At 35.3% G+C, this 27,464-nt stretch overlaps 2 protein-coding genes across 3 annotated transcripts; one reads left to right on the plus strand and one right to left on the minus strand.

Moving 5' to 3' along the window:
* The first annotated feature begins 2,873 nt into the window (after positions 1-2,873).
* LOC125649578 (uncharacterized) lies at positions 2,874-14,612 on the plus strand. The gene is made up of 10 exons (XM_048877216.2): positions 2,874-3,170; positions 9,329-9,411; positions 11,072-11,329; positions 11,649-11,717; positions 11,819-11,965; positions 12,252-12,387; positions 13,270-13,406; positions 13,533-13,661; positions 13,838-13,903; positions 14,027-14,612. Exons 1-10 carry the CDS (start codon positions 2,969-2,971, stop codon positions 14,378-14,380), a joined length of 1,581 nt encoding a protein of 526 aa, XP_048733173.2. The 5' UTR covers positions 2,874-2,968; the 3' UTR covers positions 14,381-14,612.
* Positions 14,613-18,364: 3,752 nt separating this feature from the next.
* LOC125649580 (peptidyl-glycine alpha-amidating monooxygenase B-like) lies at positions 18,365-27,192 on the minus strand. Of its 2 annotated transcripts, none has more exons than XM_056164544.1 (11): positions 26,899-27,192; positions 25,346-25,555; positions 24,688-24,860; positions 23,673-23,792; positions 23,464-23,536; positions 23,219-23,358; positions 22,706-22,779; positions 22,338-22,440; positions 21,966-22,078; positions 19,752-19,861; positions 18,365-19,273 (listed from the first exon to the last, which is right to left on the minus strand). In XM_056164544.1, the coding sequence occupies exons 2-11, from the start codon at positions 25,448-25,450 to the stop codon at positions 19,172-19,174; spliced, it is 1,113 nt and encodes a 370-aa protein (XP_056020519.1). In that variant the 5' UTR covers positions 25,451-25,555; positions 26,899-27,192; the 3' UTR covers positions 18,365-19,171. The 2 variants fall into 2 exon arrangements, with proteins under 2 accessions (XP_056020519.1, XP_048733179.2); XM_048877222.2 differs by lacking the exon at positions 26,899-27,192 and adding an exon at positions 25,746-25,826.
* Between the last annotated feature and the right edge of the window lie 272 nt (positions 27,193-27,464).

A 27,464-nucleotide genomic window follows, 5' to 3' on the forward strand; every position in this document is an offset into this window, starting at 1 on the left:
TTACATCAATTGCGTTATATTTCCCGCGTTCAATATATATAGGCGGATCAAATATCCAAAATTAGGATGCTTTGATACAGCTCCGTACGCGCGTCCTCGTGCTAACTTCGGGTTGTTTTGTCCTGTTTTGGATATAGATACTAATGCCAAAATTTGTTTGCTTCGCCCTCAAACACGGTCACGCCGTAAAACATATTAATTGATTATGCATATAAAACTTAGACTTTTGAAATAGTTTATGGTTAACAAGATTTTTCACAATAACTATTGAAAAAGACTCCAACAAAAATTATCATCCTGTCATACATAAATCTTATTTTCAAAATCATTGACGTTGCGAAATCTTATGAGTCACAGGAGGGTGAATACCGCAGAAAACATTTTCATCCCGCAGAAACACAGCATAAATCTCTAAATGTATATCAAATAACGGACCGCCTCTTGGTGGCCCATAATAAACAGGGTTCGTGCCCTGTTTTGAAAATGAAAAGTCCATACTGATACATGTATGTCTCAAATAATCTTTTGATCAGTTTTTGAAATTTAGATTTCTTGCTATGTTTTACACGTACATGTAACAAATACTATCAATCACCCCGCATGCGGAAGGTCGGGGTTCGAATCCCTGCCGCGACAGACCTAAGTCTTTAAAACAGGTAGTGACAGTTTCATCGCCAAACGCTCGGCATCAGGTGTGAATGCCATGGGTTCTCAGAGATGACCTTAAAAACGGATGTCCCGTGTCCCAGTAGGTGTGGCACGCTAAAGAACCCTCACTGCTCAATGGCCGTAAGCGCCGAGCATAGGCGTAAAATTTGAAGCCCTTCACCTGTATTGATGACGTCTCTATATGAGTGAAAAATTCTCGAGTGGGACGTTAAACAAGATACAATCAATCAATCAAAACAAATACTATCAATATTATCGATTAATTATCTAAATATTTATTTTCACCAAAATTGTGCCCATACCCCTTTTAAAACTGTTTTATTTCATATTGTTTCATCAGGTTATTGACAAAAAGAAATAATATGAAGATGCTGTGGGAAATATAAATGCATCCCCTGTTAATCTTCCCAAGTTCCTGGAAAGTATTATTATATGGCAGAGGTAAAGTTTTCCCGACGAGCTTGGCTGACTTTACTGCACCGGAAAGCTCACGATCACATGACCCAATCTAATTGTTTGTGTAGCGAGTATGCGAGTGGATCCAACATCTAATTTTAATTAGATTGCACATGACCCATCGAGACACCCATAGCTCAATAGCTACATACACCCTTCCGAAATATCAACACTTTCCCAAACTCTGTAGTTTTTCGCACTACTTTCGAAATATTCGTTTTTCAATAGCGAATAATATATTTGTAGGTAGATTACGTGTGTACGACAAATCCCTCCACCCCCGTCATCGGCTGGTATGATATCGAGAAGCAGTCCCGTAACAAGTTCACATAATCTAAATAGTTCTATCTTGCGAACAGATGTACACGTAATATGAAATATTGTGTAAACTCTGGTACATCTGAAGTGTGAAAATCTGTTATTCAAAAACCCGGGAATTCAAAGTGCTAACATATTGTTATAGAGGAATAACAAACCAGAGAAATTTGATATGGATGAAAAGTGGAGGATATGTACAATAATACATGTATTTTTAAAATGAAAACTTTTGAATTTACTTTATTTTGTCAGAAAATGCAGTTTCAGTATAAAGTAATCTGGAAAATTTTTTAAAACCCCTGCTAGACTCGAACCCAGGATCTACAGATAGCAGTCCATATATAAGTTCTCCGAGTGAGCTGCCTAGTTAGGCAATCAAATTTAAAAGGAATATACAAATATTGCTGGTATTCATATTTTTAAAATGAAGTAAGCCATTAAAACGATGTGGTATACCTCCTTAAGACGTGTGTAAAGGTAGGATAAAACGGTGTTCCGGCATTTTGCGATTGCAGAAACAAATGAAAATGTTAACATGGATAAAAATAGATGCCTTTTTCCCAACGAAAGGGAAAAGGAAATCGCTTAGTATTATTTGTATATGGTGAAGAAAAAGATGTAGATATTGATATGAACATTGAAATACCCGGTAGTAAAAGAAATAGAACATGATAAACATTGTTTTGAACTGCAGGGACGTAGCTACGTGTAAGCAAATACGCACGTTTCCAAACGATAGAACATGCTATATACATATTATAAATGAATTTTCAAATAAACAATTTTTAAAAAAAATGCAGACTACAGCATTAATTCATGATATATTTTTTAAACGTCTAACGAGAAAATTAGCAAATTTCCGATTGTTTCCTGAATGATGCATTAATATAGATCTACTTTATTGTGATTGATTAAAACTGCATTTTTTACATTTGAATTTCAGCGTCATTTACTGTAGAATTTAGTAATCTGGACATTTCAAACAAACGCCAAAATGATGAAAATATTAATATGCCAGCTTCTGGGTACTCTGCCTTGAACCCAATAAGGCCTCAAGGCAGCCCTCAACCCTCGAGCCTGCTTTTCCTGCGTGCATATCAAGCATTCTCTAGCGGCGTCCCAGAACTGCTTTTCAATGACAAGTTTTCAAATTGATTTCGAATGTCGCGTCTTTCATGATTTCACCATGTCGCCGACAATGCTACATAATGACTAGAATTTTCTTCATGGATCCCGATTGATTGTAACGTATTAATCGTAATACCATAAAAAGCACTGTAGCTTTTTCAGATTTATTCACAATTTCTTTCACTGTGGAACTTGACCTGACCTCTAACATTTGAATGGGTGAAGGATTTGAAAAACAATCATGTTCGTAGGGGGTGCAACCAGTAAAATGCCAATCACAACAATAGGTTTGTAGGCAGTCATCCGAATCGCTATCTTGCCGACTTGTTCTCACGTGTTTTCGACAGCTTATTTTACCGCCTTCACAAAACAAGGATTGACGGCGATAGACAAGAAAATGGAGAAAATGACAATTGGTAGTGAACACAATGTACAGTTCAGGATATGGGGAGAACTAGAAGAACTTCCTACAATAGACAGCACTCTCAAGCTTTATGAGAAAACCAAACGAATGTGCTCCATGACCGAGTTTGGGTTCTCTGCAGTTGAAAGGGGTTTGAATTTCCTGGTGGATACTCTACGAATCAAAAGACTGGCTGGTATGGGCACCTCTTGATTTTTGTTACAGGTTTAGTTCTCATAGTCAATATATAATTTTGTTAAAATTATCTCTAGCTTATCGGAATCTGAACACACTTCAGGGGCGGATCCAGGAATGCGGTTACGGGGGGCGCCACTTTATGAGGCAGTGGGTCTAGGGCGAAGCCCTGGTTGGGGCCCTGGGGGCGAAGCCCCCGAAAGCTCCTAAATTTTACAGATTTTATAGGGCTTGAAATATGTCTCCTATTCAGTCATTTGTACTATTTTCTATCATTTCTAATAAGGTGAAATTAATAAAATGACGCAAATTTTAAGGATTTTTGGAAAAAATTTAGTTCTTCCAATGAAGTAATTCAAAAAATCAAAAGATTTTGTCATTTATTTCTCCGGGAGTGGAAGACATCATTGCTTCTTTTATCATTTAGTACATTTTTATAAAGATACCACCACGATTTACCTTAAATTTGAAAACAGCCGGCGCCTCCCCCCCCCCCCTTAAATCCGCCACTGCACTTCCACCAAGTAATTAATCTAATTAATGTGAAGGTTATGAAATACTTACATCAATACTAGCTGTAACTTTCCTTTCTAGAAAGATTAACTATGTTACTTTTTACCTACTGAGCCGCCTCAACACAAATTTGAAAATCAAGCCAAAAAAAAAAAAAATCGAATTTGGCAAGTTGATATCATCCTTTCCGATTTTGCGAATTTATTTACAAACGCATGTATGCAAAGAAGTCTGTAATCTTTGAGAAAGGTAACTTGGTATTAATTTTAAGTTTCTCATTATCCAACTCAACCAATTAGGACTAAGTCAATTACATAACACTAATACTGAGCAAAATTACACACACATGTACATTATGGCAATTGTTGAGAGAGCGAGCTATTTATGGAACACTATTAGATCCTGTATATATGATGAGCATGCATAAAAGATTTGACTATCATATACCTTTAGTTTAAAAGTTTAAGGTTATCCAAAGTTCTTCAAAGCACACTACAAAGTAGAAATGAAGCAGTTTTATGTGTGAATATTTGACCTGACAAAAAATTATTTGTCTCCTCTGTCGGCCGTATTACATTCCCGTAATTTTCAAAATGGTAGGTTTTACTTTTCCACGACTTTTTTTCTTTCGTCTTCGCAAGCATTACATTTCCGTAATATTCACTTGTGAGGTATCTGGTGGTTGAAATGATGGGGCTAAGCACTGAGGAAGAGAGCACCCGAGATTGGTAAATGGCTAACGCACTTGTTTGGATTGGCGTTCTTAGCGCTAGAAGACATGTCACTGAATCAAAGTTTGGACAGCAACTCCAGACATCGGGGGTATAAAGAACAAATGGACCACATGTGTTTAATTCGCACTCAATTCTCAGTTCTATGAGCTACCTACTGGTCAACGTATTTGTTTTCATGGACGATTTAAAGAAACTGCATACACCAACGTACATCAAAATCTGGTCCACCTGTAAGAAAGAATGAAAATGACACTCGTCTATCTTTCTATTAAAGAATATAAACATGCACGTAAAATGAGTTGCCAGGATATATCTAAGAACTGTCGGATACAAATTTCGTGCGGGAACAGTCATGTAAAATATGTAAGCACGCGCGCAGCTATGATAACTTGCATGTATCAGTGTGTATTGAAATTGTTATTACGTCTCCCGAGTAAACTCGCGTGACCTATTGCTCGCACAGGTGCTTGTGGTCAGGACTTCCGGTACTCCCCTTCTTGCATTTTTTGAATGTTCAATTCTTTGGTATTTTGGGTGTATTTTTGATAAAATATGTAACTTCTGGGTGTATCTATTTCAATGGCACACACAGATCTCGCATACAAACCGTTTTAAAAAAAAAAATCTGTGTCAGATATGACAAATGAAGCATCTTTGGGACAATGGTGACATAAATTGTAAATTTCAGGACTCCTGCACCTCTGAGATCTTAGGGGCGGTGCAAACTTTATCGGTTTTGAAAAATCTTCATCACAACCGCACATATGTAAGAAAAAACTAAATGCATGATGATCTAGAGCAGGAAGGCGTCTACCAAAATTGTAGATTTTATGATCCCGGAGGTAGAAGTTCCGACTCCAGGACGGGGTCAAACTTGGTATATACATTTATTATTTATGCGTTAAACATTTGAAATTCTTCTTTAATGATTTTGATACTAAATAGAAACTAAATGGATGTTTACAATGCACAGGTAGCCCTTTACTAACATTGTAAATTTCATGATCTCAGGGTTATGGGTTTTTGGTATCGGGGTGGAGCCAATGTATGATAATCAACTTCTGCTTCATACTTGGATATTTTATTGAAAATAGATATTAACGGCAAACTAACAACTCAACTTTATGATAAACGGGATGATTTCAGTTTCTCCATCGCCAACTTCCCATATTTATGTAGGAATATTCCATTATCACCTGCATATGGTGTTGATATCTCTCAACTGATTCGATACGCAGGGGCTTTTTCTGCGTATGATCAGTTTTTAAATCGAGGCAGGCTACTGGCAAACAAGTTGATAGTGCAGGGGTATCCACAGTCTCATTATAACAATTTAGTTTGCCAATACAACCTATCAATGGGTCAAATGCTGGCTGACTTATTTCATAGCGATTGTTAGGCCATTACTGGCACGCTGGTTTTGACTACGGATAACTCCTTTTATCTGATCAAGATATAGGTCTTACGGCGGGTGTGAATGGTCGACAGGGGATGTTTACTCTTCCAAGGCACCTGATCCCACCTCTGGTATATCCAGGGGTCGGGTTTGCGCAACTCTCTATTTTGTATTGCTTGTAGGGGTTATAAGATTGATCACTGTTCGCTATCTTCGCCTTTCATTAAATGCGTTAACAATTGAACAATTTTAACTTCTTAATAACTACCATTCTAATTGTTTAAGTTGGTAAAGGTTTTGGTTCCAGGGTGGGGCCAAAATCATTATAGTGACGGTTTTTATTTCATTTGAAAGACGTTTTTAAGTTTTCTGAAACGGTATGAAAACTAAGTGCATATTTATTGTGTTCAGGAAAAGCAGAGTAAGAGAATGTACCAAAATTGTGAATTTTGCAACCCCAGGGTACTGACTCTAGGGTGGGTCCAAATTAGATAGATCGTGTTACTGCAGATCTGTAGCTGTTATTCTCTTTAGAGAAGTCGAGAGGCATAGCCTACATCGACTTCTCTTCGCAAGCATTCATGTTTTGATTCTGGAAAACGTGTAAATGCCGGAGTCGGTGACGGTTTATGCTTCAACCGACGTTTCGACTCAGATGTGCCTGGATTTACGCAATAGACAATTTGTTTTCAAACATTTAACAGCAATGCTCAAAACTGTCATAAAGAAATCATCACTTACTTGCTTTTAATCCATTTTCAACATGTCCCCTGTCCCGGGTTTACGTTATCTGGTCTTGGGAGCTGTCACAATAGGGGACCAGTTAAGAGAAAAGCAGGCTGACGTAATCAGAGTTGATTTAAACCCGGCCCGGGACAGGGGCATATTGAAAATGGATTAAAAGCAAGTAAGTGTCGATTTCCTTGTGACGGTTTTGTGCATTGCTGTTAAATGTTTGAAAACAAATTGTCTATTGCGTAAATCCAGGCACATCTGAGTCGAAACGTCGGTTGAAGCATAAACCGTCACCGACTCCGGCATTTACACGTTTTCCAGAATCAAAACATGAATGCTTGCGAAGAGAAGTCGATGTAGGCTATGCCTCTCGACTTCTCTAAAGAGAATACTGTAGCTGTATGAGGAAAATATTGGGACAGGCCACAGAGCTACAGATCCACCCATTATAAAACCTTTGATTCACGGCACAGAAATAAAACGCGCACGGTTGAGGCACAGGGGCATCTTATCCGCTCTGTTCTCTATCACACATATATAAATACACAAGGGAAGAATCGAAAGTAGCACACGATTTGTAAACAAAGTCATAAAACACCTTACTTGAAAAAAGTTACACAAATCCTCGTATGCACTAATGCAAATGATGTCCTAGAACTTATCCAGACTCAAATATTCCAAATATTCCCAATGTAAATAGTTTTTATCCACATAAAATCCCAGCTTGCTGCACAGTTTTGAACTCTTAGGCCAAGAAAAGATAACTCTACTTCAGACGACAACTTCCGGTATTTGGAATCTATATTTGAGTAGCATAAAATCAAGGATCAATAAAGTAAAGAGGCGTTAATTTGTAAATCAGTGTCTGAAAAGAAATATTGTAATATAATAGGCAATTATACAATAGATTTTCCTTTAACTTTGAATTACAAAAAATAAATGAATAAATTAAAAAAAAAAAAACAAATAAGAAAAAGAAACAACAACCAAATATGAGAAAGGAACTTGACTTTATATTACAAAAGAAAAGCAGATTTTAGAAATGTATAACGTGTCTTCAAAAATTATGAAAATAAATCATCTGTCCTCAACTGTAATCTGTCCCTGTCTGGTGCTATTTTAACCCCCCCCCCCCCTTCACACAAAATAAAGAGTTTTTGAGTTATGTAATTTTCCTTTTTGAAGGTAAGAAAAAATAGGTAATCTGTCTCTGATCATCGTGGAAATGAAGAATTTGCCCTTTAACGGCATGAGAATAAATGAATAATCTAACTTTAAAAATTGTCAGCCCCCCCCCCCCCCCGAATTAAATGGTATTATATGAATATATAATAACTGGGTCATTCATTTAATTACCATAACATGTGAGAAACAGATGAGCAATTAAAATAATTTTCCTTCACATTGAATAAAAAAATTCAAATATGGACAAGAACTTGAAATGAATATATATATATATATATATATATATATATATATATATATATATATATATATATATAATCCAGAAATAAGCATAGAAAAATATATAGGCCTACAAGTTAGTAGCATAATAAAAATATCACAAAGCCGACTGAGCATACTTGTCTAGTTTCAGGAGTTACATATAAGTATTTAATTTCAAAACAATATATTCTTATTATATATAAATTTTATATAAATGAATATATTGAAATTTATACAAATTAAAGAAACTAGTATTTTTATTTATTTATTTTGTATTATTATTACTTTTTTTTTTTTTTTTTTTTTTTTTATTGTAATATAAAGTCAAATTCTTTTCTTATATTTTATCCCCCCTCCCCCCCCCCCTTTTTTTTTTTATTAAACCCGACTGTTTACCAACAATTGTGCAATGAATTACGCTAATTGAATTACAATAAAAGTATGTCAACTCCATGCTTACAATAAGATAGATATTTTTTTTCTTCAAAAATTGATAAATATAACCAAAAACCGGAAGTTGTCGTCTGAAGTAGAGTTATCTTTTCTTGGCCTAAGAGTTCAAAACTGTGCAGCAAGCTGGGATTTTATGTGGATAAAAACTATTTACATTGGGAATATTTGGAATATTTGAGTCTGGATAAGTTCTAGGACATCATTTGCATTAGTGCATACGAGGATTTGTGTAACTTTTTTCAAGTAAGGTGTTTTATGACTTTGTTTACAAATCGTGTGCTACTTTCGATTCTTCCCTTGTGTATTTATATATGTGTGATAGAGAACAGAGCGGATAAGATGCCCCTGTGGTTGAGGCCTTATATAGTTATATTCTTCCGTCAGGTGATTAATTTTTTTTTACTTAAGTCTTTGGTTTGGTACATGTACATGATTCCGGGGCCAAGTGTGTGACAAGTGGAACGTTTGGCTATCCTTAATTGAAAAGCTTTATAGAGCACCAGAATCGCAGCGAAAAATATACCGATACTTAACCCCTCCCCGATTTTCATTATATACATGGGGTTGGGTAGTTCTTATATTCTTGGACATTTTTTACTACTTCCTTTATAATCTAGATATCGAATCCCTTACCAATCCAAAATTTAAAGCCCCGCCCCCTCCCTTTTGGGAAAATACTAGTAAGTATTTGCACCTCCTTTTGAAAAATCCCTGGTTATGGACCAGGAATTGCCGACTGCACATCATCCAGTGAAATACAAAATCTTTGAAAAACAATTTTGTGTGAAATTATGTAAAGACGTCACCATATGCTGATCCACAAGTAAAGATCTAATGGCATGCAATAATGTAAGATCGACCTAACTAGATTATTCATTGAAGGTTCCAAAATTGACGTATTCGCTGGAAAGAAAATAGCAGACCTAAAGGATTCATATCCGTTGCTTCAGGAAAGACCATCGAAGGTACTTTTTTTTTTATCCACATTCACCATTTCTATCCCCGGCAATGTACATGTAGCTGGCGCGTATATTGCTGATATGTCACCCCGTTCTCTGTTGCATTTATATGGCACGCCGTTTTTACATAAAGATATCTCATAAATTCTATAAGATATCTATAAAAGTTATAAGATATCTTCTAAAATTTATGAGATATCTTATATATTTTGTAAAATATCTGACCAAAAATATGAGATATCTGATGTTTTCTTTAGAAAATGTCTTATAAAACATCAAGGTATCTTGTGTTTTTAAGATATCTCATAAACTGTATAAGATATCTTAAGTCAGAAGATATCTTCTAAAATTTATGAGAAATCTAATATCTTTATAGGATAGTTTATAAAGGATACGAGCTATCTTATACATACATACATACATATCAGAAAATATCTCATAAAATATGTCGTAAACTGTATAAGATATCTTATAAAAGTTATATTATATCTTCTAAAATTTATGAGAAATCTTATAGCCTTATAAGATAAATTTAAAAGATAGATATCTTATATTTTTTTCTTTAGAAGATATCTCATAAAACATAAGATATCTTGTATGTTTTAAGATATCTCATAAAATGTATGAGATATATGTTATAAGATATATATTTTATAAGATATTTTATGAATGATTTTTATAAGATATCTCAAACTTTAAGGTATAACTTTTATAAGATATCTAATAAAACATATAAGATATCTCATATTCTATAAGAAATCTCATCAAATTTGTGAGATCTTTTTTAATATACAAGATATCTCGTATTTATGAGATCTTATTTAGTTTATAAGATATCTTATATATTTTATGAGATATCTTATAAACTGTAAATTACATGAGGTATCTTATAAAATTTCTTTTTTAAGATATCTTGCAAAAGTTATAAGATATCTTATAAAAGTTTGATAATTCTTATAGAATGTATATAAAAATATTTCAAAACGTTTATGGAATATCTTGTAAAAGATTCAAGATATCTTACATGTTTTATAAGATATCTTATAAAAATAAATCTATCAAATGTCTTCTCTTTTTTATGATATCTTATAAACTTTGTAAGACATCCTAATTAATATATATGATATCTTATAAACTATGAGATGTCTTATATATTTTATAAGATATTTTCAATATTTTATGAGATGTCTTAGTAACTGTAAATTATTAGATATCTTATAAATTTATTAGATATCTTAAAGATAGAAGATATTTCATAAATCATATAAGATATCTTTATAGAGAAATATATATGAATATGGTGTGTCATACATTTAGTTCATTTATGTAAAAAGACCAACATTTATTGATACATCTTGTTGAGAGCATGGCGAGTCAAGTACATCCAAGTTTCCATATGACCTTGACCCTATTTTACTGGGATTTACGTTTAGTTTATTCCCTGGAAGCTTGCTAAAGGTCATCATCAAACTTTGATACGAAACTTGATTTTGCAAGCATGCCTCAAATATTCTGTGTGCTATTTTCTGCTGGACTGTTTTCCATCAACCTTAGGTCTTCAGAAGTTACATAATCCATTAAGAAAGAGTTAAGTAGAATACACAGTGGCCCTGTGGATAGTTTCCAATATTTTTCTATAAACTTATGGTGTTTGTTGCTTTTGTAGATAATTAGAAAAACCCGACAGAGGTCACTGAGGTATATGAAGAGGAAAACCCACTCAGCTCTCGACAATTTCTTGGGCAAATCTCTAACGTTTGGAATCGACTCGATGCTCTGGGTGACGGAGAACACTCTGCAGCTTTTGGGACCGAAAACTCCTACCACGTCAGAAAAGCATGTGCAGACGTCACCTATTTCTGTAGATTTAAACAGAGACAGAATACTGGATGAGAAAATTACGGAAAGAGTGTGGGTAGACGAGGTTGGTAATCACCATAAACAAGATTAACCTCTAAATGTATTGTGTGAATACTGTGTTAACTTAACCAGTCTGATCACTGTTAATATCCATGTCATCAGTAAAGCCTTGTAGACTAGATAGTGACATACAGGGACAAATGTGGCAACATTTGCGTTACGATTCAAAGTGTGGCAACATTGAGTTACGATTCAAAGTGTGACAACATTGTGTTACGATTCAAAGTGTGGCAACATTGAGTTACGATTCGAAGGCTGAAATTCTTTTCAATGTTTGTTTTTTCTGATGAAATGTTTTTCTCAAACATTTACATCTATTGTAGATTACAGATGAGAACCGGAGTAAAATTGATTTGTTCAGAAAATTTATGCTGTTTCCGATGTCCGTTTTCGTAAGATTTCAACACTAAAATCTTCTATTTCTATGTTTGATTTTCAAATGTTGATTTGCATACGGCGTATATAAACCTTTGTTCATTTTCACTTTGAGCAGGTTTGCTTCCTGAAAGAAACCAGAGCGATTATAAATGGATCGGGAGATCACAAGAAAGCGAGATGTGCCGCGAGAAAATCGGCTCGGTCTGTTGGTGCGAAGACAATTACCCCTGAAAAACTGGAAGAGATACAAGGCCGCAGAAAAGTGAGAATGCCCCCCCCCCCCCCCCCCCCCCCCCCCCCCCTCATCAAATGTCAGAATAGATCAGAATAGAAAAGGGAACATTGTAAAGTAAAAGATATTGAAAATATATCACTGTTGCCAAATGAATATCAGATAGCGGACCAGCAATTTATGTCTTCGTCAGAGCAATTTTTAAATACCAGATTTTACAAATATTTCCTAACTTTCATAACCAGTTTGATAATAAAAATGAATTATCAATTAACACCAGTGGTTTGATATGTACTATATCCAATACACATTACAGCTATCGCCCAAAAAACGGCTTCCTCCATCTTCTTTCCTGAGTAATCTGAAGAACTTCGCCTTTCGCTTATTCGGATTACCAACGAGTCACGTCAAGCAGACAGACATCAGGGAGTTTCTCACCTGTAGCAAACACAGTAAGTGCAGAGGGTACCGTACAATATGAAATATACTACCACCTTACAACCGAGTAGGGGAGGCTTCATGTCTATGAAAGCTGATTTCAGAATATTGAATACTTCTCCTGATGAAAGGTCTCTGCACTGGAGAAGAAGATACACGCTTTGCCGTAAGTTGTTTCATTTTTAGCTCACCTGAGCTTTTCTGATCACCTTTTTGTATGGCATCTGTCGTCTAGCCGTAAAGTTTTAACATTTTCAATTTCTTCTCCAGAACCGCAGGGTTAATTTCAGCCACAATTGCCATAAAGCATACTTGGGTAAAGAGTATTCAAGTTTGTTCAAATGAAATGCCGTACCTTTTTTGAAGTGGAGATAATTATGAATTTTATGGCATCGTTTAAAAATCTTCTCAAAAACCACAAGACAAATTTCAAACTTGGTGCAAATCATGATTTATGAAAGGTTTTGTATACATGGATTTGTTTGTCTATCACCGTAGCTCAGTGGGTAAAGTATCCGGTTAGTGACCCACAGATCTGATTTGATTTTTTCATTTTTATGACCGCAGCTGGTCTACAGTAGGGCTTTATAAATGTTCAGTCTTATTACTTTATTCACGTATATAGGATGAATTAAACTGAATTATGATGTCAAGAGATGTAGTGATCTTAAAATTGCTGCGGGGCTATTCTAAAATCTTTCCAACACCAATAAGACATACAATGTATCACAGTTTGTGAAAATGACACGCAAGCACCCTGACACATGACATGTAGAATATATTAGTATATGAGTTTATTGCCGATCCACTATTGCAAGTGTCTCAGCAGGATTTCTGTATGAGCAAGATCACTTGGGTGAGCTTTGTGGCACTCTGGTCTCTTGTATACATTTAAGAGTCGCTGAATGAGTGCTCCCTGCTGACATGTGAGAAGAAGAAGAGGAAGCACCCCGGCCTATCGTCGGACTCGGGGGACGATCTTATTAACATGGATTTAGACGGCTATTTGTCTGAAGATGATCCAGATTTCGAGGTATACCGGTAGAAGATTTTGTTGGGAGTTCCTTTCACATAATAAAAGTAGTCCCTTCCTCGTCACGTTAACGTTTATAAAACCTGATGCCTTTCTTTTAATAATACATGTATAATTTCCTGGCAGCTGACAGACGAGGAAAGCACCGATGATACAATTGAGACGGAAGACGAAGTTTCGGAGGGAGACCTGAAGGTGGCGTTCACGGAGGACGGAATGTTTAAAATGCTCGAGGACAAATCCGACACGAACAAAGTAAAATCTCAAAACATGCTCTTGATTATTTCTATCTGCTTAAAACACATTAGTTAGCCAATCTGTTCAGATATCACCAGCTTGCAGGATGTCCCAATTCCTTAAATCTACCATGTTTTTTCATCCATTTGGCGTTATGACACGATTTCATTTCTGTGATCTGTCTCCATTTTAAGGTTGCGGATGAAAAGCAAGGCGACAATTCATCGAAACAGACAGACTGCGACGTAAGCGAGAAATCTGTAAGTCCCTGTATAATAGCATTGGTTTAAAACATAACGATGAAAATATCTGACCTGTAGATTTCATTGATGTATATTTTTTTGTTCAGAATCATTGTCTAATTTGATTTTCAATTTGTGCAGGTGTTGAAGCCGTCGTTTGAGATTGGAGACACTAAGATTCCAAAGACAATGGAGAAAACAGATTCGGAAACCCAAACGAAATCAGTAGAAAAAACTTCTATACCAGTTCAAAAAGTCTCCGACGGTCCAGTGGCTTCTTTGCAACCATCAAAACCAACACTGGAATCTACTGTACATTCACAACCACTACGCCCACCATCCGCATCCAACCCACCCGCACAGCAATTAAAGTCACCGCGAGCAAATAAAAATAAGCAGGGTAAATCTGGAGGTCCGAAAACCACTTCGCCCGCATCCAAATGCGAATCGCAAGAAAACAAGATAAAATCGACTTCAGATTCCAAAGAGATCTAGCAATATGGAGGAGGGGAAAGTATATCATTTACAAAATAGATGCAGGAGAAAATAAAGGCTTATATACTACTGTTAAAGGACCAGGGGTGTATATTGATATCATTACAAGCCTAGAGTCGATTTCTATGTATATGTTTCTGATAAAGTTTGACTGTAGTATGCATGCTAGTAATGTGAATATGTTGTGATCTTAAGTGTTTAAATTGTAATAAAAGAATTTGATTGGTCAGAATGCTTGAATTCTTGTGTTGGTTCACGCAATGAAGTCAGGAAGTGTCATCTGTTTGATGATGGGTCATAAACTACATCCGTATTCAACAAGATAACGCTCTCCCGATAAATGATTGGGGGGAGCTAGTCTATCGTTTGCACTTCCAGCCATTGAATGACCGCTTGGTGTGTCGGTAAAAGTAAACACTCCTGGTAAAGTGCGAATCTTAAAATTATGCTTATGCTACATGTACATTTTGTATATTTGACTGCTGCGATGATGATTTTGGAACAAATATTGTAGAAACGATGAAAGCAATATAGATTTAAGGAAGGACATGCATGCTACATCAGAAAAATTGATATAGATGAAAGGCGGAGGGTATGTGCAACAATCAATCTGACTAAAGTACAGACCTATATTATTATATACATAGGTCTGTACTTTAGTCAGATTGTGCAACAATATTTTGAACTTGAAAACTTTCAAATTTACTTTTTTTGTCAAAAAATGCAGATTTAGTAGAAAGCAATCTGAAGAAAAAAAATAATTGAACTCCTGCTAGACTCGAACCCGCGATCGACAGTTCATCAGTTCTCGTGCTGACCTTTTGAGCTACTCGGCTAGTCGGTAATGTTTTAGATGAATAGATATGGTAAATATTGCTAATATTGATGCATGAATTTGCAGCCATGTTTTACCGCAATTCACCTTTGAATTAGAACGCTTTGGCCGATATAGTATTGCGTTGTGTGACGACACAATTGAATCTGTTTGTAATACAATTGCGAAATGCAACAAAAACTCTCATTGGTCCATATGTATAAGTCCGCCCAAATTCCCTTATACGGGAGTAGTCAGCATTTGAAAACATGACGGCCAGATGCTAGATGGATAAAAACTTCAAAGGAAGAAAGAGAAAAAGTTGTATTCTTGTGTTGTTGTCTCATAAATTTAATAAAAAAAAAATTCAAAACATATTTTCCTACTATACTTGTGTCCAAACATACCTTCAAATATTTATTAAAGCCCCATACGACCCAAAAACTCGATCACAGCTTTTGATGATTTCGTTCGTAGACGTAGCCATGTTAGGTATCCAGTCAATTCGAATCCCGGTTCATTTCCATATTGGCACAATAGCATCTAGATGTGTACTAATACCCCACAAATATTTTAGCTAAATTGTTTAAATGATATACCACTCCAGTCCTATTAAATGATAATTATTCAAAAAGCTAAACTCACGGCAGTGCGGCTTTCATTAGTCATGAGCGGCCGCGCCGGCCGGTCTCCATCTAATGGGCTTATGTAGCATTTTCGTTCATCTAGAGCTTATTTTACCTAATTACAAAAACTGTTACAAAAATGTTTTTAATTCTATTAATTATTCATGTTGATAATAAATGAAGAGCGAATACATAACTTACAACCGATTTTATGAATAGATACCAATAGCAAGAGTTCGAATTGACCGGCTACCTAACATGGCTACGTCAACAAACGAAATCATTTGAAGCTGCGAGTTTTCGGGTGGTGTGTGGCTTTAATGAATATTTGAAGGTATGTTTGGACGCAAGTATATACATGTAGTAGGAAAATATGTTAAGATTTTTTTATATTGAGTTTATGAGACAGCAACACAAGAATACACCGAATTCAGGCCTCAACCTTCCGCAGCTTTTTGTGACCCGTAAATTGAAGGTTTTTATAAGATCCGTGAGGTGCATGAAGGATTATTTTCACAAGATCTGAGGTGGTAAATGGGGAAATTACAAAGAAAATGAGGTTTGAAGCGAGGCAGAGGTCCAACATCATGTCTACCATTGTTAAAATATCTAGTATTCTTTACATTGTTTAGCCCACCCGAGCTTTTTTGATCGCCTTTTGTCTGTCCCTTGTCTGTCGGTAAACGTTTCACATTTTCATCCATTGGGCCAATACCTCAATCAAACTTGGTACAAATCATCCTTATGTAATTGGGAATCATTTTCAAATGAAGGGCCATGTACCATTAAAGGGGGAGATAATCAAGAAAAGGTAAAAACAGGGCGGTGTCGTTTAAAAATCTTCTCGAGAACCATTTGGCCAGAAAAGTTGAAATTTACATGAAAGATTCCTACATAATGCAGATTCAAGTTTGTTGAAATCATGACCCCTGTGGGTAGGGATGGGCCAAAATAGGGGATCGAAGTTTTAAATGCAATTATACTAGGGCTGTTCGATATGTAATGTGTATTGTACCACAGCGCGATAACGCTTAGCACGATTTTGTGGGTGATGATACTCTTGAATAGCTCTATTCAATACCTTTCCAACGGTACAAACACGAGCCTTCAGCTCCACAGTTTTAAACTTATAGTCATTTCAATAGAACCAGTCGTTGACCACTGTTGTAAAAATGGTTGGGAAACGGGTTGAGAATATTGAAGAAATTAGAGCTTATATAAAAGTTCGCACAAAACTCGGTCATTCGGTAAAGCGGATTTTAACTGAATTGGGGGAAGTTTATGGGTCTGATAAGGTATCTTATGAGACAGTTCGTAGGTGGAGAAAGAAATTTCTGCCCTGTGTCAGGATTTAGGCGTGTTCGTCTACTTCATGATAATGCTCTATCACATACATCTGAGCTTGTGAAGCAATTTTTGAAGTCGGAGGTTACCGTCTTGCCACACCCACCATACTCTCCAGATATAGCCCCATGCGAGTTTTTCCTTTTTCCAAAACTTAAAAAGTTTTTATCTGGTCGTCGTTACAAGTCCCGACAAGTACTTGGCTCAGCCATCAGTCAGTGCCTCAGAGATCTATCTAAATCAGCGTACCGTGACGCATTTCAGAAATGGATTCAGAGATTGAAATTATCTATTTCAAACCACGGAGAATACTTTGAAGGGATGTAGTGTTTATTTCACTATTTGAGTCGAATGCTTTTGAAATCTCGTACAATACACATTGAACAACCCCCGTATATGGGAGATCTTTAAAAATCTCTTCTCGAGAACCACTAGGCCAGAAAAGTTAAACATTTCGCTTCCTGGCATAGTGAAAATTCAGGTTTGTTCATACAATGTATCAGGACCCTCGGGGCTTTAATCTACTCTATGTCGGGAACCTTTCATGTAAATTTCAACTTTTCTAACCCAGTGGTTCTTGATAACATTTTTTCTATATATCTGCATGTGGAAATTATTGTGGCCCCAACCTATATCCCAGGGTCATGATTTCTGCACCATGTCAGGAAACTTTCACGTAAATTTCAACTTTTTGGGCCCAGAGATTGATGAGAAGGTTTTAAAAGATTTTTTCCTTCTATATATACGCATGTAAAACTGATCCTCTATAGTGGCCCCACCTTGGAGGATCAAAGTCAAATTTGCTACAAAATTTTCATCAATTGTTAATTATCTTCCGTTGAAAATGGTTGCAGCTCTTCATTTAGTTAAACTTGAATCCTCTTAACCCAAACCTACTTTGTGACAAGTTTGGTTGAAAGTAGCCCCGTGGTTCTTGAGGAGTCGAAAATTTTAAAAGTTTATAGACGGACATGCGCCGGACAAAATTTGATAAGAAAATCTCACTTGAGCTTTCAGCTCAGGTGATATTAAAAAAAATAAAAATTTGCCAATGTAAATGTTCTTTGATTACTTGTGTAGAAACAAAATGCTGATTATACTAAACTTAAAGGGGTGTTTTTGGAGGGGACTTACTTATGCTATTAAATATACACAAAGCAGCGGCGTACCAAAGTACAAAAATATGACATGATGATAACATTTGCAACAAAACAATAACGATTTTAATTCGAAACAGCCTCTATAAATAGTTACATATCAATTTATGACAAACGTACGAATTTCTAAAAGTCCAACAGTGATAAAAATTCTAGTAGTTGAAAACATTAAATGGATATCGAACAAAAATAGAAAGTATTTGCATGTACAATGTGTGTATATATATATATGTTTTTAGAATTATTTAAGGAAACTTGCACAATTTTCATGTTATCGAAATATACTTATACGAATTTGAAATGAGTAGACTGAATTCCCGTAAAAATCATAACACAACACATATTGCACACTTACTACGACATTTTCAGTCAAAATAACACAGGAAATTTTTTCCTTCTTACTTTCTGTCAGTATCATATGCAGACGATTAGTGGAGATCACACAGAATTGAACGAAACATTATTTTATGAAACGATGATAATAAAATGTCACCAATAACAACCTAAGGATAAATTCCTATTTCCATCACCTTGTTTTTTAGTCGTCATCTATCTATTTTCAATTCATTATTTCCATAACATGTCGCGTACTAGTATTTTACGATGGTACATACCCGATGCAATTGCGTAGTTGATCAGAGATAAACTACAGTGTGTGACATTGCTTATAGAATATAACGTTTTTTTTTTAAATTTTGTTTTTTTTTGCATTTTCGCACAAGATGTTACATGTATTAACGTTTAATGAATGTCTGTTCTACCCCCGTATATTCTATAATAATGGCTGACAAAACAACACAGAACAGTAGTATGAAGTTTCTTTCTATCAGCTTTCATTTTCTTTTGAGAATTAAACCCTCCTGAACTTGGTCACTCTATCAGGCTGTATTTCACCCACGTATATACTGGAACCGTCTGGGGAAACAGCCACGTCATGGGGCATCTGAAAGCCCTACAAATAAACCATAAAATATATCAAAAATGAGGCATCTAAAAACTCTACAAATATACCATAAAATACAATAAAATATATCAAAAATGAGGCATCTAAAAACCCTACAAATATACCATAAATTACAATAAAATATGAGGCATCTAAATGCCCTACAAATAAATCACCGAGCACAATATAGAGCATCTGAAAGCCATAGGATTAAACCATAAAATACAATATGGCCTTTTGGTACCTGAAAGCCCTACAAATAAATCACCATAAAAATTATGGAACACCTAAAAGCTCGCAAATAAACAATAAAATACAACGAGGTACATGGAGGCCCTACAAATAAGTCATAAAATACATTATAGGGCATGTGAATGCTCCTCAAATAAACCGTGACAATAGCAGCAACACCATGATCTGATATTTTAGCGAGTGTTCCTGTCAATTTTTGTGTGAATTGCTTTTAACTTGCAAGTAAATTAATTACCGTTCCGTCGGGAGACCATTTTTCAACGATGTTTCCTGAGAGTTCTAACGTGAAACCCACAACCTCCGAAACCAAATAGCTTTGGCCATTCACAGCATAGATAACATCAACTGTAATAGAGTCACAGCATAAATCACATCAACTGTAATAGAGTCACAGCATAAATCACATCAACTGTAATAGAGTCACAGCATAAATCACATCAACTGTAATAGAGTCACAGCATAAATCACATCAACTGTTATAGAGTCACAGCATAAATCACATCAACTGTAATAGAGTCACAGCATAAATCACATCAACTGTAATAGAGTCACAGCATAAATCACATCAACTGTAATAGAGTCACAGCATAAATCACATCAACTGTAATAGAGTCACAGCATAAATCACATCAACTGTAATAGAGTCACAGCATAAATCACATCAACTGTAATATAGAGTCACAGCATAAATCACATCAACTGTAATAGAGTCACAGCATAAATCACATCAACTGTAATAGAGTCACAGCATAAATCACATCAACTGTAATAGAGTCACAGCATAAATCACATCAACTGTAATATAGAGTCACAGCATAAATCACATCAACTGTAATAGAGTCACAGCATAAATCACATCAACTGTAATAGAGTCACAGCATAAATCACATCAACTGTAATATAGAGTCACAGCATAAATCACATCAACTGTAATAGAGTCACAGCATAAATCACATCAACTGTAATAGAGTCACAGCATAAATCACATCAACTGTAATAGAGTCACAGCATAAATCACATCAACTGTAATATAGAGTCACAGCATAAATCACATCAACTGTAATAGAGTCACAGCATAAATCACATCAACTGTAATAGAGTCACAGCATAAATCACATCAACTGTAATAGAGTCACAGCATAAATCACATCAACTGTAATATAGAGTCACAGCATAAATCACATCAACTGTAATAGAGTCACAGCATAAATCACATCAACTGTAATAGAGTCACAGCATAAATCACATCAACTGTAATAGAGTCACAGCATAAATCACATCAACTGTAATAGAGTCACAGCATAAATCACATCAACTGTAATAGAGTCACAGCATAAATCACATCAACTGTAATAGAGTCACAGCATACATCACATCAACTGTAATAAGAGTCGTAACAAGTAATCAGTCACTCATCGAAATCTAAAGGTGTTCAGTACTTTATGTTAAATCTTTCTCGATGCATTATTTTGGCAACTGATTAAACATAACATCCCTCATTACCTGATTCGCGATCCCCCTCCCAATTTTTTCTTCACTTTTAATGATCAAAATCTATTGTCCAATGTGTTTAAAGGTTTCGCAAAAAAAGATTAAGGTTATACATTAGGACAGAAGCTCATTATAGACAGTTTTTCTTTTGTTGTGGAAACAAAATTTGGGGTATATTATTGTCTACAAAGTTGAAAAAGATATCGTTATCGATCTAAGTTTATGATATTTATCAAATTTTACTATGTACGTATTCAGCAGGTAAAATGTGCCATTTAAAATGTAAATGTCCGTGAAAAATTAGGATGCTTTAAATTACAAAATTAACATTTCACTAGTTTGTCAATCTGATTAAAATCAGCTCCTCGATCCGCTCCTTTATTTTTATGTTGTCAATATCCTTTATTTTTATGCTGTCGCTATCTCGTGTAGCGACAACATACAAATAAAGAAGAGGGATCGAGGTCAGATTGTTAGTTTGTTTGTAAACATAAACAAGGCTCGAGTCTTGTTTACATAACAGAGTTAAGGCTAAAATATTGCTCATCCTTATATTAGGAAGGTCCAAATTTTGGTTGCCAAATAAATTCTTTAATGTTTAACATAAAAATTGAAAACTATTTTTAAGAAGTGAACTAGTCCCTTTAATGTGGTTAATATTGGCATTTTTGCAGCCGGGGATTTTTGAATTCGCAAAAATAAAACATTTCTAGAAAAATCTTTTCCGCATAATTCTGATTCACACAAGCACACACAAATAAACAGTTTTGACCCAATTTTGTTGTTGTTACATTATGGTAATCCATTGCATTTATTAACTATTTTTATGATAGGGTAGTTGGTTACATTTGGTAAACATTTTTTTATGATAGGGTAGTTGATTACATTTGGTAAAACATTTTATATGATACAGTAGTTGATTACATTTATCAAACATTTTCTGTGTCATTACACTTACGATTTGGATCGTAGGAAATGGCAAAAACTTTCCCGAATTCTTTGTGGTTGATACTGGACACAAACTGTCCCGTTTCGTTGGCGTTCTTTAGGCCAGCACAGAAACACTGAATTCTAGGAGAAGGATATATTGTTAAAATAAATGCTAAACTCTTACAAAAATGCTTGGTATACATGCACAATGGGGCTGCGAGTTGTTACAACATAACACTGTATATATGTCATCTTTGCCAGAGCTTGAGAGCCCCTGAACTTTGTCAGGATATTTGTTGGAAGTATAAGGAAAAGAAGAAACCAGATCTTTGACGGACCTTTAATGATATAATTGTCAGAAAATCATGAACTTCGTCTTACCCGCCCCTATCCCTCTTACCTTCCGTGTTCTCTGTCCGCCACACAGATGGTATCACGTGACTCTATGAGGGTCAGACTGTGAGGTATAAAAAAATCGGCATTTCCAGCCGAATGTACAGACCCTAGAGGGAGAAATTATTTGAAGATTTATACATGTTTCTTTTGATATTAGACCACTAAATTATTGTAAAAAACAAAACTCATAGTGAGGACTTCCTGCTGCTGTGGTATTGACATGTAAACAGTTACTTTAGAGATTGTAATTTCCCACTAACGGAGGATGGTATGATCGACCACAGGTAAAGATGAAGACTGAAGGAAAACAATATATTTTCTCGTTTAATATCCAATTCTTGTAAACTAGTTACTATTTCAATTGCCATTTACCTTGGAACATGTTACCCCATTGGTGGAGCAATTTCCCCTCCTTACTGAACTTCATGATTCTGCCGTTACAGTACCTGTACCATAAGATATATTTAGACAATTTCACTTCAAGCAGCGACGTAAGGGTATTTTCAAGAAGTGAATTTCATTTCTGAAAATACATGATGGTATGAACTGCAACATTTCATGGCAGCATGCTTCATTGAGAGCGTTAGCGCTTGATGAAAAGTATGAAGTGTTGCAGTTCATATCCCCGTGTATTTTCGAAAATAAAGTATATTATTTATGTTTACATTCTACTTTATTTTCTGTCAGAATCCCCAGCCATTAGAATTGATGTACTATATTCATCAAAATTCAAACGTGCATTGTTCACAATTGCAGCGCCTTCATGAGGAAATGGCTATCAGTACAATTTATATAGATACACTGAGCTGAATGTAAATATTTGTCTGAATGATGATTTAATAAAAATATGCTGTAATGATACATTTAACAAAATTAATGACTTACCCATCTGAAACGAAAAAATTGCCATCGGAAGCAACAGCGACATCTGTTGGCTTGCAAAAGTGTGTATCGTCACTTCCGGGCGTAAGATGAACGCCCAGTGTTAAATTAGGTTCCTGAGAACCTTTTGGAATTTTCATCACCTGAAGAATTAGGCAATACTAAAGCTATATTCATATACAATATTTTTCTACATAAATAAATACATACATCTATGATACATGTATATGTAAGTGCAAAGATCAAACCTGGTGTAATCCAACATCCGTGACCCAGATATTCCCTTCTTTGTCTATCGTCAATCCATGAGGCATATAAAATCTGTCAGAAAATCAATAACGTAAAACAAAACGAAACAAATAAATTTGTTTTTGGAGCTTACACATACAATTAAGAATTCAAACTTTAATGAAAAATATCAAATTTAACATTTTAGTGAAATTGTATTTCCACTTACTTTCCAGAACCAAAACTCTCAATCCTGTGTCCCGTACTGGGGTCCACTCTGATCAGGGTATTCTCTTTTATTGGTCCATGTCTTTCAGGGTCGACAAAATTGTTGTTTTGGTCGAAAGAACTGGAAGGATGAACAAACGGAAATGGAGAATTCACTCTTAATAACGAACTAATAGAACACGATTTTTCATTCTCATTAGAAAATTCATGCGTAGTCTAAGAGTGTCAACTCTTGTGTTTTGGGGGATCGCTAGCGCGATTGACACCCCTTATAAGTTAGATCACTTGGAGTTAAAGGCATAGGGTCTATCTTTTATCTCAAAAATGACATCACAATATTTTGCAAGAAGAACTCCAAAAAACAAATTTGTAGTATTAATTTTGAGTTACCTATAGCTGCAGCGCTTTGAAATTGAAGTCATTTTGACGTTTTAGCCCTTTATAAAACATTTGTCTGGAGGACAATGTATTAAACTGGTACCCCGCTGATTGGTGGCTACACACAAACATAAAAGATGCGAAGTCAACAGGGTACCAGTTTAGGCAAATGAGAACAGGGAATTATTTTGTAATTACTATCATATCCAATGTATTTGTAAACATTCTGAAGAACTTTTAGTGATTTTTTAGTTATGATCTTAAATTTCTCCACCCTTTTGGAACATGCAAAATTTCACCAATATCTTAGACCTTATGCCTTTAAAACCATACCTATACTTATTCCACGAAAACTATTTAGTTTGAAAATGATAAGATAATGTATAGTTGATCCAACACATCCTTAAGAGAGAAGTTAACATATTTTTAATTAAAGAACAAAAACCTGATGTAAGAAAAACCCTTATAAAAACATGTTACGGTGGGTACTTCAAATTTTACAGTCAAACGCTATATAAAGTAGAAGCAGTACTTAGTAGCTTGTACGCATGTACAAATAATTCCATAAACCAAGATCTAGTATTATCATTGTACAACTAAATGAAACACACTGAGATATCATTTTAAAACTGTCGTACTTGAATCCCCAGCTTCTGCTTCCCCTGTGGAATATGACAACTTCTTTGTTGTTATCGACAGCTATACCACCTACTTGACCCACTTTCACGTCATTTCCGGGCCAATGAGGAACCATTTCTGGTGCCGGATAGACACTTCTCTGATCGTAGACCTCATCGAATAAAGCAGCATCCTATCCATGCAAATATACAGAGATGTTTAGTTGTTTATAAACAGGTTGATCAGTATTACAGAACATTTGGATGAAGGACATTGATACTTGCATGTCGATCATGAAATTAATGTCATTATAAACGCAGGTTTTATTCATAAAACTCAAACACAGGCAGCAAATATTGATAAAAGGTCCTATAACCTGTTAGGGAAACAGAAGTTATACTAGCTGTGTACATTGTTATTGATCAACTGTCGATTTATTTTTATATCTGACATCTGTACACACTATTGTAATATACCATTATGACAGGTAAGTAAATTGTAGAAAATCTAGGATTTGAAGCCGTTTATATAAAAAATCACATATACACGTTGTGTTAGATAAAAATGAGTTCCGAAATGACAGTTCAAGATAAGCACTTACCTGGTTTATTTTAATGAATAAAAACAAACACCAGTGATTAAACAGTTAATACTGTATCTCTGAAATTCTGTACTTACATCAAATAACCTGGGTAGATCTGCGAGTGATATTCGTCCATAATTTGTAGCCCGTCCATAAGCCACTGTCGCCACAGCCAAAAATATTACAATGGCCGCGGCCATATTGTTCTTATCGTCTGATTGCTGATTTACGTCAGCACGAAGTCCATGCTGTCGTTAACTTTCCGTTTTTGTCACTGCGAATGATTTCCTTTACTGAGAGAGATGCTGTAAACAAAATGGAAGAATAATTAATGTTCTGGTGGAAGAAATCGATAATTTGTGTGGGAAGGAACCGGATAATGAAATCAATATTGGAAAATCTAAAGGAATGTGCGATGAAGCGACTATACGTATTTTCATCGATTTTAATAATATGTTGCAGTCACATAATATACTCGTCAAAACAAACAATTACACATAAGATCAAGACAATGATCACAGTAAGAGGGCTGACAATGTGTGTGCACTGTTCATCATGTCGTCCTTACTGCCCCAGGTTATGTCTATTTTCAGTATTCATTAAACGTAGCGTTTATGTATAAAACAGTCTTAAATAGAATTGGGTGATATTTACTATATTCAGAATAAGTTTTAGATGATCCTAGGGAAGCAGTGCAGACGATATTGCTTATTGTTCCAATTCATGAACAGATGTAGATTTCCATCAGGTGAGGAGGCCTGGTGCACGTTAATATTTACATACGCCAAATTATATCTTAGCACGACTGTTGTTACTGAAATATGGCGTAAGTGAATGTGGTAAGAATTTCATTGGCACCCCCCTTTAAAGTTTATGCCAAAAAGTGTCAACCAATGCTTGTAAGATATTGCCCCTGACAGAGAGATGTGTAGTATTGTCATCTGATTGTCCTAATTTTTCCACATGCTTATCATAAAAGAAAATTAGAGTGCTATCTAGAGTCACATCTATTATTTACTATGCAGGTAGAGGTTATAATAATATAAAAATATTTTCATAGTAATTTTAATTACTAAGAACTTATAGATTTTGGGCCCTTTATTTTCTTCAAGTAATGTTTGGTAATTTAGTTGGTTGGTTTGCATCAATACATACCAGAAAGATGAAATATTCAAGAAATTAATTATGGTTAGTTTAAGGAGGAATTCCTCATACTTTACGGAAACTGCCGAGAACATTCACGGAAAAGAACGAATGCAAAAAAGTTATTTTAGTCGTGGCTGAGCATACGTGGGTAATTCATGACGCATTTAACACGAGTACTAGAGGTGGATTAAAGTTAACACCGAGTTAAGGTAAACTCGTTTTAAGTATGTGAATATCTTAAACAAATAAAAATAACACTGGGATAACACTGTGTTAAAGATAACTATGTTTTGATAAATCGGACCCGAAGTAAATAAGAGTTATCCTTCCTGCTACTGTTTTCGGTGAAGTGCAATTTCAGATTCAAGTTACATTTCCACAATGAAAACGATAGCAGAATATAATTATTTGCATTGAACAAAAATAAATAAACACTATAAAGATGAATGTAAAAGAATGATGAAATGTGATGATAACGAACTGTGATCAATCACGGACATACCAGAGGTGGGATCAGGTTCCTAGGAGGAGTAAGCATCCCCTGTCGACCAGTCACACCCGCCAGGAGCCCTATATCTTGATCAGGTAAACAGAGTTATCCGTAGTCAAAATCAGTGTGCCAAGAACGGCCTAACAATCGGTATGAAACACGTCAGACAGCATTTGATTCAATGATAGATTGTTTTGGAAAACTAGATTGTTATAACGACCTTAGAATTTGCGAAATGCTGACTCCAAACGAGACTGTTGTAACCCCTGCACCACCAACTTGTTTGTCAGTAGCTTGCCTCGATTTAAAAACTGATCATACGCAGAACAAGCTCTTGCGTATTGAATTAGTTGAGAGATATAAACACCACATGCAGGTGGTAATGGAATATTGCTACATAAATATGGGAAGTTGATGATGAAGAATCTGAAATCATCCCGTTTATCATACAGTTGAGTTGTTAGTTTGTCGTTTATATCTATCTTCTCAAGGTCATCAGGACTCTGCATAAAGAAAGATAATTCTAATAATAAAAAAAGAAAACAATAAGGGCAAAGAACGATAACTCCTAGTTCCAT

This window comes from Ostrea edulis, chromosome 5 (assembly GCF_947568905.1).
Source record: "Ostrea edulis chromosome 5, xbOstEdul1.1, whole genome shotgun sequence".
Lineage (NCBI taxonomy): Eukaryota > Metazoa > Mollusca > Bivalvia > Ostreida > Ostreidae > Ostrea > Ostrea edulis.